This window comes from Oncorhynchus keta, unplaced genomic scaffold (genome assembly GCF_023373465.1).
Source record: "Oncorhynchus keta strain PuntledgeMale-10-30-2019 unplaced genomic scaffold, Oket_V2 Un_scaffold_29898_pilon_pilon, whole genome shotgun sequence".
Classification (NCBI taxonomy): domain Eukaryota; kingdom Metazoa; phylum Chordata; class Actinopteri; order Salmoniformes; family Salmonidae; genus Oncorhynchus; species Oncorhynchus keta.
In genome coordinates, this window is record NW_026290909.1 from 57,349 (window position 1) to 72,500 (window position 15,152).

The following is a 15,152-nucleotide window of genomic DNA, read 5'->3' on the forward strand; positions in this document are numbered from 1 at the left end:
GCAGTTGTAAACTTGTTCTCAACTGGCATACCTGGTTAAATAAAGGTGAAATATATATATATTTTTAAATATGACAAATGAGTAATTTTCCCCTCACTGAGTGATGCCGCGTCCAAAACAACTGGTAACACTGATATCTCCGAATTCCGACTTCAGTGCGTTCAAAACTATTGGGAACTCGGAAAAAGAGAAATCCGACTGGGAAAAAAAATGATTTGAACGGTCGGTCATCCAACTCGGAATTCGATCTCGGGAACTCTGGTCTCTTTCTTGAGCTCCAACTTTCCGACCTGAAGATCACTGACGTCATGATATGACCTTGTATTGTTCCGAGTTGCCAGTTGTTTTGAAAGCGGCACGAGGGCTGAGCAGGATGAAACACCACAGAAATCACCTGCTGGTGACACCAGGAAGTTTCCGCGCACGCGTTGTCTGCAGGGAGAAGCCAGCTGATCTGCGGCCACCACACAAAGCTACAACTAGCCTAGCATGGTAGACTTTGAAAAACATATAGCTATAACATCTTGCGTATCTAGAATGTTTCAAACGCAGTTTTACATTGTTTTTCAAAACATAACTGATGGTGAAATGAACGGCTGAGATACGATTCGTTGCATTTAGTGGAAGCATGGAAATGAAAGGTTCGTAGTAAAAAAAGAAAACATTATTTTTTTCCCATTTCCCCTAGCTAGCCAACCTTTTCCATTAGAATAAGCATTTCGTTGGACCCTAACCATAAAACATTATTATCGAACCAGTCGTGTTGTTCAGTTACCAATCATTGTGTTTGTATTTGAGCATCTGTAACTAGTGTATGGTGGTTGGTACCAGTGTTTCCCGAAACGTGCTGAGGCGCCTTCGTTTCGAAGCCTGGTTTTGACCAATCAGATGAACAGTGATTTTAAAGCTGCTGTTCTCTAGCCAGACCTGGTCAAACAGCGGAGAACTACACTTCCCAGTTAGCCATTAGTTGTACCACCGTGTTATTGTTAACGTTGTTAGTCAACCAGTTATTTAGTTGGAGTTTTGACAGCTATCTCGCAGAGGAAAACACTATTTAGACGTGAGCTAGCGTGCTATGCTACATAGTCATTGTACAACTTCGCCAGTTTACCAAACATTTATCAAGCTAGCTAGTTTAACTAGTTTAGAGGGCAGTCTAGATAGCTATTTTGAATCTAGCTGATTTAACGTTAGCTAGCCAACACAAACCACCGATAAAGATGACATCTTCTGGCTGCATATTGTTAAATTAACCGTAGGCGGACAGCAAATACGTTTGTCCTAAAACAAAAGGATGAACAAAGATAAACTATCCGGCTATATTGTTAGCTGACATGTCAGTAAGGATAAGAGACCGGTCCTTAGCTGGCTAGCTACTTTTGTTTGGAAGATGTGGCACTTATAAAGCAAACTATTTCTCACTGTTCACCAACTGACATTCATAAAGCTTTTAGCTACAATTTTGTTTTATGTGGGATCCCAGGTAAACATTAAGTGAACATTTTGAGAGCTAACATCCAGTAACTTTAGCTAGCTAGCTTGCGCCAAAACATCAGACGACAGCTGTCATTTGACAAGTCCTACATGCTTCTAAGAGATATGACAAGATATATAGAATATAATTATCTTATTCTGACATTATTTATGTTGGTTATTATCAGGGTGTTGGTTGATCTGTAGCCATGTCAGGACACTGCTGCTTTTTGAAAGTCACTTCTTTTTCAGGCCCAGATCAAATCAAATTGTATTTGTCACATACACATGGTTAGCAGATGTTAATGCGAGTGTAGCGAAATGCTTGTGCTTCTAGTTCCGACAATGCAGTAATAACCAACAAGTAATCTAACTAACAATTCCAAAACTACTGTCTTATACACTGTGTAAGGGGATAAAGAATATGAACATAAGGATATATGAGTGAGTGATGGTACAGGGCAGCATACAGTAGATGGTATCGAGTACAGTATATACATATGAGATGTAAACAAAGTGGCATAGTTAAAGTGGCTAGTGATACATGTATTACATAAGGATCCAGTCGATGATATAGAGCACAGTATATACGTATGCATATGAGATGAATAATGTAGGGTAAGTAACATTATATAAGGTAGCATTGTTTAAAGTGGCTAGTGATATATTTACATAATTTCCCATCAATTCCCATTATTAAAGTGGCTGTAGTTGGGTCAGTGTCAATGACAGTGTGTTGGCAGCAGCCACTCAATGTTAGTGGTGGCTGTTTAACAGTCTGATGGCCTTGAGATAGAAGCTGTTTTTCAGTCTCTCGGTCCCAGCTTTGATGCACCTGTACTGACCTCGCCTTCTGGATGATAGCGGGGTGAACAGGCAGTGGCTCGGGTGGTTGATGTCCTTGATGATCTTTATGGCCTTCTTGTAACATCGGGTGGTGTAGGTGTCCTGGAGGGCAGGTAGTTTGCCCCCGGTGTTGCGTTGTGCAGACCTCACTACCCTCTGGAGAGCCTTACGGTTGTGGGCGGAGCACTTGCTGTACCAGGCGGTGATACAGCCCGACAGGATGCTCTCGATTGTGCATCTGTAGAAGTTTGTGAGTGCTTTTGGTGACAAGCCGAATTTCTTCACCCTCCTGAGGTTGAAGAGGCGCTGCTGCGCCTTCTTCACAACGCTGTCAGTGTGAGTGGACCAATTCAGTTTGTCTGTGATGTGTATGCAGAGGAACTTAAAACTTGCTACCCTCTCCACTACTGTTCCATCGATGTGGATAGGGGGTGTTCCTCTGCTGTTTCCTGAAGTCCACAATCATCTCCTTAGTTTTGTTGACGTTGAGTGTGAGGTTATTTTCCTGACACCACACTCCGAGGGCCCTCACCTCCTCTCTGTAGGCCGTCTCGTCGTTGTTGGTAATCAAGCCTACCACTGTTGTGTCGTCCGCAAACTTGATGATTGAGTTGGAGGTGTGCGTGGCCACGCAGTCGTGGGTGAACAGGGAGTACAGGAGAGGGCTCAGAACGCACCCTTGTGGGGCCCCCGTGTTGAGGATCAGCGGGGAGGAGATGTTGTTGCCTACCCTCACCACCTGGGGGCGGCCCGTCAGGAAGTCCAGTACCCAGTTGCACAGGGCGGGATCGAGACTCAGGGTCTCAAGCTTGATGACGAGCTTGGAGTGTACTATGGTGTTGAATGCCGAGCTGTAGTCGATGAACAGCATTCTCACATAGGTATTCCTCTTGTCCAGGTGGGTTAGGGCAGTGTGCAGTGTGGTTGAGATTGCGTCGTCTGTGGACCTATTTGGGCGGTAAGCAAATTGGAGTGGGTCTAGGGTGTCAGGTAGGGTGGAGGTGATATGGTCCTTGACTAGTCTCTCAAAGCACTTCATGATGACGGAAGTGAGTGCTACGGGGCGGTAGCTCAGTTACCTTAGCTTTCTTGGGAACAGGAACAATGGTGGCCCTCTTGAAGCATGTGGGAACAGCAGACTGGTATAGGGATTGATTGAATATGTCCCTAAACACACCGGCCAGCTGGCCTGCGCATGCTCTGAGGGTGCGGCTGGGGATGCCGTCTGGGCCTGCAGCCTTGCGAGGGTTAACACGTTTAAATGTCTTACTCACCTTGGCTGCAGTGAAGGAGAGACCGCATGTTTTCGTTGCAGGCCTTGTCAGTGGCACTGTATTGTCCTCAAAGCGGGCAAAAAAGTTATTTAGTCTGCCTGGGAGCAAGACATCCTGGTCCGTGACTGGGCTGGGTTTCTTCTTGTAGTCCGTGATTGACTGCAGACCCTGCCACATGCCTCTTGTGTCTGAGCCGTTGAATTGAGATTCTACTTTGTCTCTGTACTGACGCTTAGCTTGTTTAATAGCCTTGCGGAGGGAATAGCTGCATTGTTTATATTCGGTCATGTTACCAGACACCTTGCCCTGATTAAAAGCAGTGGTTCGCGCTTTCAGTTTCACGCGAATGCTGCCATCAATCCACGGTTTCTGGTTAGGGAATGTTTTTATCGTTGCTATGGGAACGACATCTTCAACGCACGTTCTAATGAACTCGCACACCGAATCAGCGTATTCGTCAATATTTTTATCTGACGCAATACGAAACATGTCCCAGTCCACGTGATGGAAGCAGTCTTGGAGTGTGGAGTCAGCTTGGTCGGACCAGCGTTGGACAGACCTCAGCGTGGGAGCCTCTTTTTAAGTTTCTGTCTGTAGGCAGGGATCAACAAAATGGAGTCGTGGTCAGCTTTTCCGAAAGAGGGGCGGGGCAGGGCCTTATATGCGTCGCGGAAGTTAGAGTAACAATGATCCAAGGTTTTACCACCCTGGTTGCGCAATCGATATGCTGATAAAATTTAAGGAGTCTTGTTTTCAGATTAGCTTTGTTAAAATCCCCAGCTACAATGAATGCAGCCTCCGGATAAATGGTTTCCAGTTTGCAAAGAGTTAAATAAAGTTCGTTCAGAGCCATCGATGTGTCTGCTTGGGGGGATATATACGGCTGTGATTATAATCGAAGAGAATTCTCTTGGTAGATAATGCGGTCTACATTTGATTGTGAGGAATTCTAAATCAGGTGAACAGAAGGATTTGAGTTCCTGTATGTTTCTTTCATCACACCATGTCTCGTTAGTCATGAGGCATACGCCCCCGCCACTCTTCTTACCAGAAAGATGTTTGTTTCTGTCGGCGCGATGCGTGGAGAAACCCGTTGGCTGCACCGCCCGGATAGCGTCTTCCCAGTGAGCCATGTTTCCGTGAAGCAGAGGACGTTACAGTCTCTGATGTCCTTCTGGAATGCTACCCTTGCTCGGATTTCATCAACCTTGTTGTCAAGAGACTGGTCATTGGCAAGAAGAATGCTAGGTAGTGGTGCGCGATGTGCCCTTGTCCGGAGTCTGACCAGAAGACCGCTACGTCTCCCTCTTTTACGAAGTCGTTTTTTTTGGGGGTTGCTGCATGCGATCCATTCCGTTGTCCTGTTTGTAAGGCAGAACACAGGATCCGCGTCGCGGAAAACATATTCTTGGTCGTACTGATGGTGAGTTGACGCTGATCTTATATTCAGTAGTTCTTCTCGACTGTATGTAATGAAACCTAAGATGACCTGGGGTACTAATGTAAGAAATAACACGTAAAAAAACAAAACTGCATAGTTTACTAGGAATGCGAAGCGAGGCGGCCATCTCTGTCGGCGCAGTTTACTATAGTAAACTGACAAAAGGGTTTATTTTTGATTTGTCCCAACAAGTGTCTAATTGTTGGTTATGTTCTTTCCTCAGAGTGGGATCTCCAGACAGCACCATGAAGCAGTCAGTGATAACCTAGGTCCAAGGGAACTCTGATCTCTAACCATTACTTTGATCACCCGTCCTGAGGTGCGTACATGGGATTCCCATCAATAGCATGAAATATAAGCATTCCTATCAACATCTGCTGGTGAGTACAGTACAAGTTTGACAGGTCTGATTTCTTACCAACTTAACGCCATGATAGAAACGTAGTGGATATGTTACAATGCATATCAAGTTATTCATAGTCTGGTGGATTTTGTATTATATCATCACCAGTCTAAATAAGAAGGGTTGGGGTTGATTGTTGTTTTGTTGTCCTCACCAGTCTAAATAACATGATGGGTTTGTTTTGTTGTCCTCACCGTCTTAATTAGAATAGTATGCCCGGGCAAATGAGAGGCAAGCAGAAGTTTGAAAGTTTCAGTTGTCACAGGGCAGCTCAAAGTCAGTGTTGTCTTCCATAGCTGTTGAGACATGAAAACACAGCTTGTTGATGACGACGAGCCTGTTGAGACGGGTCGCGCGACGAGCCTGTTGAGACATGAAAACACAGCTAGATGATGACGAGCCTGTTGAGACATGAAAACACAGCTAGATGATGACGAGCCTGTTGAGACTGGTCGCGCGACGAGCCTGTTGAGACATGAAAACACAGCTAGATGATGACGAGCCTGTTGAGACATGAAAACACAGCTAGATGATGACGAGCCTGTTGAGACGGGTCGCGCGACGAGCCTGTTGAGACATGAAAACACAGCTAGATGATGACGAGCCTGTTGAGACGGGTCGCGCGACGAGCCTGTTGAGACATGAAAACACAGCTAGATGATGACGAGCCTGTTGAGACGGGTCACGCGACGAGCCTGTTGAGACGGGTCGCGCAACGAGCCTGTTGAGACATGAAAACACAGCTAGATGATGACGAGCCTGTTGAGACGGGTCGCGCGACGAGCCTGTTGAGACGGGTCGCGCGACGAGCCTGTTGAGACGGGTCGCGCGACGAGCCTGTTGAGACGGGTCGCGCGACGAGCCTGTTGAGACGGGTCGCGCGACGAGCCTGTTGAGACGGGTCGCGCGACGAGCCTGTTGAGACAGGTCGCGCGACGAGCCTGTTGAGACGGGTCGCGCGACGAGCCTGTTGAGACTGGTCGCGCGACGAGCCTGTTGAGACTGGTCGCGCGACGAGCCTGTTGAGACTGAAAACACAGCGCGACGAGCCTGTTGAGACTGGTCGCGATGACGAGCCTGTTGAGACTGGTCGCGCGACGAGCCTGTTGAGACTGGTCGCGCGACGAGCCTGTTGAGACTGGTCGCGCGACGAGCCTGTTGAGACTGGTCGCGCGACGAGCCTGTTGAGACTGGTCGCGCGACGAGCCTGTTGAGACTGGTCGCGCGACGAGCCTGTTGAGACTGGTCGCGCGACGAGCCTGTTGAGACTGGTCGCGCGACGAGCCTGTTGAGACTGGTCGCGCGACGAGCCTGTTGAGACTGGTCGCGCGACGAGCCTGTTGAGACTGGTCGCGCGACGAGCCTGTTGAGACTGGTCGCGCGACGAGCCTGTTGAGACTGGTCGCGCGACGAGCCTGTTGAGACTGGTCGCGCGACGAGCCTGTTGAGACTGGTCGCGCGACGAGCCTGTTGAGACTGGTCGCGCGACGAGCCTGTTGAGACTGGTCGCGCGACGAGCCTGTTGAGACTGGTCGCGCGACGAGCCTGTTGAGACTGGTCGCGCGACGAGCCTGTTGAGACTGGTCGCGCGACGAGCCTGTTGAGACTGGTCGCGCTAGACGAGCCTGTTGAGACTGGTCGCGCGACGAGCCTGTTGAGACTGGTCGCGCGACGAGCCTGTTGAGACTGGTCGCGCGACGAGCCTGTTGAGACTGGTCGCGCGACGAGCCTGTTGAGACTGGTCGCGCGACGAGCCTGTTGAGACTGGTCGCGCGACGAGCCTGTTGAGACTGGTCGCGCGACGAGCCTGTTGAGACTGGTCGCGCGACGAGCCTGTTGAGACTGGTCGCGCGACGAGCCTGTTGAGACTGGTCGCGCGACGAGCCTGTTGAGACTGGTCGCGCGACGAGCCTGTTGAGACTGGTCGCGCGACGAGCCTGTTGAGACTGGTCGCGCGACGAGCCTGTTGAGACTGGTCGCGCGACGAGCCTGTTGAGACTGGTCGCGCGACGAGCCTGTTGAGACTGGTCGCGCGACGAGCCTGTTGAGACTGGTCGCGCGACGAGCCTGTTGAGACTGGTCGCGCGACGAGCCTGTTGAGACTGGTCGCGCGACGAGCCTGTTGAGACGGGTCGCGCGACGAGCCTGTTGAGACGGGTCGCGCGACGAGCCTGTTGAGACGGGTCGCGCGACGAGCCTGTTGAGACATGAAAACACAGCTAGATGATGACGAGCCTGTTGAGACGGGTCGCGCGACGAGCCTGTTGAGACATGAAAACACAGCTAGATGATGACGAGCCTGTTGAGACATGAAAACACAGCTAGATGACGACGAGCCTGTTGAGACGAGTCGCGTGACGAGCCTGTTGAGACGGGTCGCGCGACGAGCCGTTGTCTGGGGCTAGGGCTATTACGGTGACCGTGTTAACCGTTAGTCATGAGTCACTGGTGTCAAATTCCACTTGACCGTTAACTAGGCTTCTCCAAAACTGCACTCTGATGGTAATTATTAGCCTACCAAATGTACTGACATCATTGCAAATGCAGAGACACAGAGGTTCTTCAGTTTATAGTAAATCTATGAGGTCTTTGATCATGAAATACAGCTAGATCAACAAGAAGTTGATGCAAGATAGCAAACAATGCCCGAAAAGCCTTTGTGCAAACAAACTTACAGAAGGAATCAAGGCACTCTCATATAGTGGAAAATGTAAAAGCCTATATTGTTTTACGGCAAGAATCAAAATGAAAGAACACAGACGTGTACGTCTACAACAGGTGTCAAAGACAGAAAGTATTCACACTCCTTGGCTTTATCCACATTTTGTTACAAGGTGGGATTAAAATAGATTTAATTGTAAAAAAAAAAATAATTGAACGATCAACACAATACTATGAAGTGAAAGTGGAAGAAAAATTCTAAAATGTATTAAATATTTATGAATTATATAACGCTAATATCTTGATTACATAATTATTCCTACCCCTGAGTCAATACCTGTTAGAATCACCGTTGGCAGCGATTACAGCTTTGAGTCTTTCTGGGTAAGTCTCTAAGAACTTTGCACATCTGTACTAGACATTGTACTATATCGGCACATTATTCTTAGAAACATATTCGGCTCTGTCATTGCTAGGTGGCCATTTTCACGCCAGTTTACGTCTAAACCGTAACTAGGCAACTCAGGAACATTCAATGTCATCTTGGCAATCAACTCCAGGGTATATTTGGCATTGTGTTTTAGGTTATTGTCCTGTTGAAAGGTGAATTTGTTTGCCAGTGTTTGTTGGAGTGCAGAATGAACCAGGTTTTACTCTAGGATTTTGCCCTAGCTTAGCTCTATTCCATTTATTTTTATCCTAAAAATCTCCCTAGTCCTTTCCGATGACAAACATACCCATAATATAACGCAACCACCACCGTGCTTTAAAATTGGAGCGTGGTTTGAAGTGATGTGTTGGTTTTGCCTCAAACATAACCCTTTGTATTCAGGACATAGTTAATTTCTTTGCCACATGTTTAGCAGTTTTACTTTAGTGCCTTGTTACAAACAGGAGGCATGTTTTGGAATATTTGTATTCTATACAGGCTTCCTTTTAACTCTGTCAATTAGGTTAGTATTGTGGAGTAACTCTAATTTTGTTGATCCATCCTCTGTTTTCTCCTATCACAGCCACTGAACTCTGTTTTAAAGTCAAATCAAATTTTATTTGTCACACATTCACATGGTTAGCAGATGTTAATGCGAGTGTAGCGAAATGCTTGTGCTTCTAGTTCCGACAATGCAGTAATAACCAACAAGTAATCTAACTAACAATTCCAACACTACTATCTTATACACAGTGTAAGGGGATAAAGAATATGAACATAAGGATATATGAATGAGTGATGGTACAGAGCAGCATAGGCAAGATACATTAGATGGTATCGAGTACAGTATATACATATGAGATGAGTATGTAAACAAAGTGGCATAGTTAAAGTGGCTAGTGATACATGTATTACATAAGGATGCAGTAGATGATATAGAGTACAGTATATACGTATATATATCTCGTATATATATGCGTATATACGTATATATATATGAGATGAATAATGTAGGGAACATTATATAAGGTAGCATTGTTTAAACTGGCTAGTGATATATTTTACATTTCCCATCAATTCCCATTATTAAAGTGGCTGGAGTTGAGTCAGTGTCAGTGTGTTGGCAGCAGCCACTCAATGTTAGTGGTGGCTGTTTAACAGTCTGATGGCCTTGAGATAGAAGCTGTTTTTTAATCTCTCGGTCCCAGCTTTGATGCACCTGTATGACCTCGCCTTCTGGATGATAGCGGGGTGAACAGGCAGTCCACAATCATCTCCTTAGTTTTGTTGACGTTGAGTGTGAGGTTATTTTCCTGACACCACACTCCGAGGGCCCTAACCTCCTTCCTGTAGGCCGTCTCGTCGTTGGTAATCAAGCCTACCACTGTTGTGTCGTCCGCAAACTTGATGATTGAGTTGGAGGCGTGCGTGGCCCACACCCTTGTGGGGCCCCAGTGTTGAGGATCAGCGGGGTGGAGATGTTGTTGCCTACCCTCACCCTCACCAGTCTGATGTGGTAATGGAGTGCTGATGGCCCAGTCTGATGTGGTAATGGAGTGCTAGTGTCCCAGTCTGATGTGGTAATGGAGTGCTGATGACCCAGTCCCAGTCTGACATGGTAATGGAGTGCTGGTGGCCCAGTCCCAGTCTGATGTGGTAATGGAGTGCTGGTGGCCCAGTCTGATGTGGTAATGGAGTGCTGATGGCCCAGTCCCAGTCTGACGTGGTAATGGAGTGCTGGTGGCCCAGTCCCAGTCTGATGTGGTAATGGAGTGCTGATGGCCCAGTCCCAGTCTGACGTGGTAATGGAGTGCTGGTGGCCCAGTCCCAGTCTGATGTGTTAATGGAGTGCTGATGGCCCAGTCTGATGTGCTAATGGAGTGCTGATGGCCCAGTCTGATGTGGTAATGGAGTGCTGGTGGCCCAGTCCCAGTCTGATGTGGTAATGGAGTGCTGGTGGCCCAGTCCCAGTCTGATGTGGTAATGGAGTGTGATGGCCCAGTCTGATGTGGTAATGGAGTGCTGGTGGCCCAGTCTGATGTGGTAATGGAGTGCTGGTGGCCCAGTCTGATGTGGTAATGGAGTGCTGGTGGCCCAGTCTGATGTGGTAATGGAGTGCTGATGGACCAGTCTGATGTGGTAATGGAGTGCTGGTGGCCCAGTCTGATGTGGTAATGGAGTGCTGGTGGCCCAGTCTGATGTGGTAATGGAGTGCTGGTGGCCCAGTCTGATGTGGTAATGGAGTGCTGGTGGCCCAGTCCCAGTCTGATGTGGTAATGGAGTGTTGATGGCCCAGTCTGATGTGGTAATGGAGTGCTAGTGTCCCAGTCTGATGTGGTAATGGAGTGCTGATGACCCAGTCCCAGTCTGACATGGTAATGGAGTGCTGGTGGCCCAGTCCCAGTCTGATGTGGTAATGGAGTGCTGGTGGCCCAGTCTGATGTGGTAATGGAGTGCTGATGGCCCAGTCCCAGTCTGACGTGGTAATGGAGTGCTGGTGGCCCAGTCCCAGTCTGATGTGGTAATGGAGTGCTGATGGCCCAGTCTGATGTGGTAATGGAGTGCTGATGGCCCAGTCTGATGTGGTAATGGAGTGCTGGTGGCCCAGTCCCAGTCTGATGTGGTAATGGAGTGCTGGTGGCCCAGTCCCAGTCTGATGTGGTAATGGAGTGCTGATGGCCCAGTCTGATGTGGTAATGGAGTGCTGGTGGCCCAGTCTGATGTGGTAATGGAGTGCTGGTGTTCCAGTCTGATGTGGTAATGGAGTGCTGGTGGCCCAGTCTGATGTGGTAATGGAGTGCTGATGGCCCAGTCTGATGTGGTAATGGAGTGCTGGTGGCCCAGTCCCAGTCTGATGTGGTAATGGAGTGCTGGTGGCCCAGTCTGATGTGGTAATGGAGTGCTGGTGGCCCAGTCTGATGTGGTAATGGAGTGCTGGTGGCCCAGTCCCAGTCTGATGTGGTAATGGAGTGCTGGTGGCCCAGTCCCAGTCTGATGTGGTAATGGAGTGCTGATGGCCCAGTCTGATGTGGTAATGGAGTGCTGGTGGCCCAGTCCCAGTCTGATGTGGTAATGGAGTGCTGATGGCCCAGTCTGATGTGGTAATGGAGTGCTGATGGCCCAGTCCCAGTCTGATGTGGTAATGGAGTGCTGATGGCCCAGTCCCAGTCTGATGTGGTAATGGAGTGCTGATGGCCCAGTCTGATGTGGTAATGGAGTGCTGGTGGCCCAGTCTGATGTGGTAATGGAGTGCTGATGGCCCAGTCCCAGTCTGATGTGGTAATGGAGTGTTGATGGCCCAGTCTGATGTGGTAATGGAGTGCTGATGTCCCAGTCTGATGTGGTAATGGGGTTCTGATGGCCCAGTCCGATGTGGTAATGGAGTGCTGGTGGCCCAGTCTGATGTGGTAATGGAGTGCTGATGGCCCAGTCCCAGTCTGATGTGGTAATGGAGTGCTGATGGCCCAGTCCCAGTCTGATGTGGTAATGGAGTGCTGATGGCCCAGTCCCAGTCTGATGTGGTAATGGGGTGCTGATGGCCCAGTCCCAGTCTGATGTGGTAATGGAGTGCTGATGGCCCAGTCTGATGTGGTAATGGAGTGCTGGTGGCCCAGTCTGATGTGATAATGGAGTGCTGGTGGCCCAGTCTGATGTGGTAATGGAGTGCTGGTGGCCCAGTCTGATGTGGTAATGGGGTGCTGATTGCCCAGTCCCAGTCTGATGTGGTAATGGGGTGCTGATGGCCCAGTCCCAGTCTGATGTGGTAATGGAGTGCTGATGGCCCAGTCTGATGTGGTAATGGAGTGCTGATGGCCCAGTCTGATGTGGTAATGGAGTGCTGATGGCCCAGTCCCAGTCTGATGTGGTAATGGGGTTCTGATGGCCCAGTCCGATGTGGTAATGGAGTGCTGGTGGCCCAGTCTGATGTGGTAATGGAGTGCTGATGGCCCAGTCCCAGTCTGATGTGGTAATGGAGTGCTGATGGCCCAGTCCCAGTCTGATGTGGTAATGGGGTGCTGATGGCCCAGTCCCAGTCTGATGTGGTAATGGAGTGCTGATGGCCCAGTCTGATGTGGTAATGGAGTGCTGGTGGCCCAGTCTGATGTGGTAATGGAGTGCTGGTGGCCCAGTCTGATGTGATAATGGAGTGCTGGTGGCCCAGTCTGATGTGGTAATGGAGTGCTGGTGGCCCAGTCTGATGTGGTAATGGGGTGCTGATTGCCCAGTCCCAGTCTGATGTGGTAATGGAGTGCTGATGGCCCAGTCCCAGTCTGATGTGGTAATGGAGTGCTGATGGCCCAGTCTGATGTGGTAATGGAGTGCTGATGGCCCAGTCTGATGTGGTAATGGAGTGCTGATGGCCCAGTCTGATGTGGTAATGGAGTGCTGGTGGCCCAGTCCCAGTCTGATGTGGTAATGGAGTGCTGATGGCCCAGTCCCAGTCTGATGTGGTAATGGAGTGCTGATGGCCCAGTCCCAGTCTGATGTGGTAATGGAGTGCTGATGGCCCAGTCTGATGTGGTAATGGAGTGCTGATGGCCCAGTCTGATGTGGTAATGGAGTGCTGATGGCCCAGTCTGATGTGGTAATGGAGTGCTGGTGGCCCAGTCCCAGTCTGATGTGGTAATGGAGTGCTGATGGCCCAGTCCCAGTCTAATGTGGTAATGGAGTGCTGGTGGCCCAGTCCCAGTCTGATGTGGTAATGGGGTGCTGATGGCCCAGTCCCAGTCTGATGTGGTAATGGAGTGCTGATGGCCCAGTCTGATGTGGTAATGGGGTGCTGATGGCCCAGTCTGATGTGGTAATGGAGTGCTGATGGCCCAGTCTGATGTGGTAATGGAGTGCTGGTGGCCCAGTCCCAGTCTGATGTGGTAATGGAGTGCTGGTGGCCCAGTCTGATGTGGTAATGGAGTGCTGGTGGCCCAGTCCCAGTCTGATGTGGTAATGGGGTGCTGATGGCCCAGTCCCAATCTGATGTGGTAATGGAGTGCTGGTGGCCCAGTCTGATGTGGTAATGGAGTGCTGGTGGCCCAGTCTGATGTGGTAATGGAGTGCTGGTGGCCCAGTCCCAGTCTGATGTGGTAATGGAGTGCTGGTGGCCCAGTCCCAGTCTGATGTGGTAATGGAGTGCTGGTGGCCCAGTCCCAGTCTGATGTGGTAATGGAGTGCTGGTGGCCCAGTCTGATGTGGTAATGGAGTGCTGGTGGCCCAGTCCCAGTCTGATGTGGTAATGGAGTGCTGGTGTCCCAGTCTGATGTGGTAATGGAGTGCTGGTGGCCCAGTCCCAGTCTAATGTTTAGGTTTAGAAGGTTGTTTATTAGTCTTAATCGCTCCTCTGCTCCCCTGTAGGAAAGGTTAAGTGTTAAAGCTGCTGCTGAGGGGGAAGCTGGCCATGTCACGGGTTCCTACCCCTCCTCCACCAGGGGACATATCTACTGGACCTGTGGCAGAGAGCTGGTGTTACACACAGGTAGGGGTGCCTGTTTCTGCCCGCCTCTGTCGGTCTGCCCGCCTCTGTCTGTCTGCCCGCCTCTGTCGGTCTGCCCGCCTCTGCCTGTCTGCCCGCTTCTGTCGGTCCGCCCGCCTCTGTCGGTCTGCCCGCCTCTGTCGGTCTGCCCGCTTCTGTCGGTCTGCCCGCCTCTGTCGGTCTGCCCGCCTCTGCCTGTCTGCCCGCTTCTGTCGGTCTGCCCGCTGATCTGTAATGGGTCTGCCCGCCTCTGTCGGTCTGCCCGCCTCTGTCGGTCTGCCCGCCTCTGTCGGTCTGCCCGCCTCTGCCTGTCTGCCCGCTTCTGTCGGTCTGCCCGCCTCTGTCGGTCTGCCCGCCTCTGTCGGTCTGCCCGCCTCTGTCGGTCTGCCCGCCTCTGCCGGTCTGCCCGCCTCTGTCGGTCTGCCCGCCTCTGTCGGTCTGCCCGCCTCTGTCGGTCTGCCCGCTTCTGTCGGTCTGCCCGCCTCTGTCGGTCTGCCCGCCTCTGTCGGTCTGCCCGCCTCTGTCGGTCTGCCCGCCTCTGTCGGTCTGCCCGCCTCTGTCGGTCTGCCCGCCTCTGTCGGTCTGCCCGCCTCTGTCGGTCTGGATGCCTGCCCACTGTCCGCCCAAGGATTAGTTCACTAGGTCTGCCTGTCTCCTGTCTGTCCGCCCTCCTCTGTCTGTCTAGGGGTGGATTAGTTCACTAGGTCTGCCTGTCTCCTGTCTGTCCGCCCTCCTCTGTCTGTCTAGGGGTGGATTAGTTCACTAGGTCTGCCTGTCTCCTGTCTGTCCGCCCTCCTCTGTCTGTCTAGGGGTGGATTAGTTCACTAGGTCTGCCTGTCTCCTGTCTGTCCGCCCTCCTCTGTCTGTATTAATGTTTTATTTTAGCTTGTCAACAGGTTGTCTTCTGAAGTGGATGGAAAGCATCGTTGTCTTTTTGTTTCAGGTGAAAGTAGTCAAGTTCTCCTACATGTGGACCATCAACAGCTTCAGTTTCTGTAGAGAGGAGATGGGGGAGGTCTTAAAGAGTTCCACCTTCTCCTCTGGACCTAACGACAAGATGAAATGGTAAACTTTATTAACATTTACTGTGTTACTACTGTCACCAATTCATTATAGCGTCAATGCTCTATGTCAGGAAACTTGTCGGTGTGGGT

General features: G+C 50.2%; 1 protein-coding gene across 4 annotated transcripts in view; it reads left to right on the plus strand.

Moving 5' to 3' along the window:
- Positions 1-201: 201 nt before the first annotated feature.
- LOC118380195 (speckle-type POZ protein-like A) overlaps positions 202-15,152 on the plus strand; it is a 32,578-nt gene continuing 17,627 nt past the window's right edge. The window contains exons 1-4 of one of the 4 annotated variants that reach the window (XM_052515719.1): positions 202-641; positions 5,261-5,417; positions 13,881-14,001; positions 14,942-15,063. In XM_052515719.1, coding sequence (XP_052371679.1) covers positions 13,924-14,001; positions 14,942-15,063 — 200 coding nt within the window. In that variant the 5' untranslated portion in view covers positions 202-641; positions 5,261-5,417; positions 13,881-13,923. Of the gene's footprint in view, positions 642-5,260; positions 5,418-13,781; positions 14,002-14,941; positions 15,064-15,152 lie in introns of those variants that run through there. The other 3 variants (XM_052515720.1, XM_052515722.1, XM_052515721.1) reach the window with 3 other exon arrangements.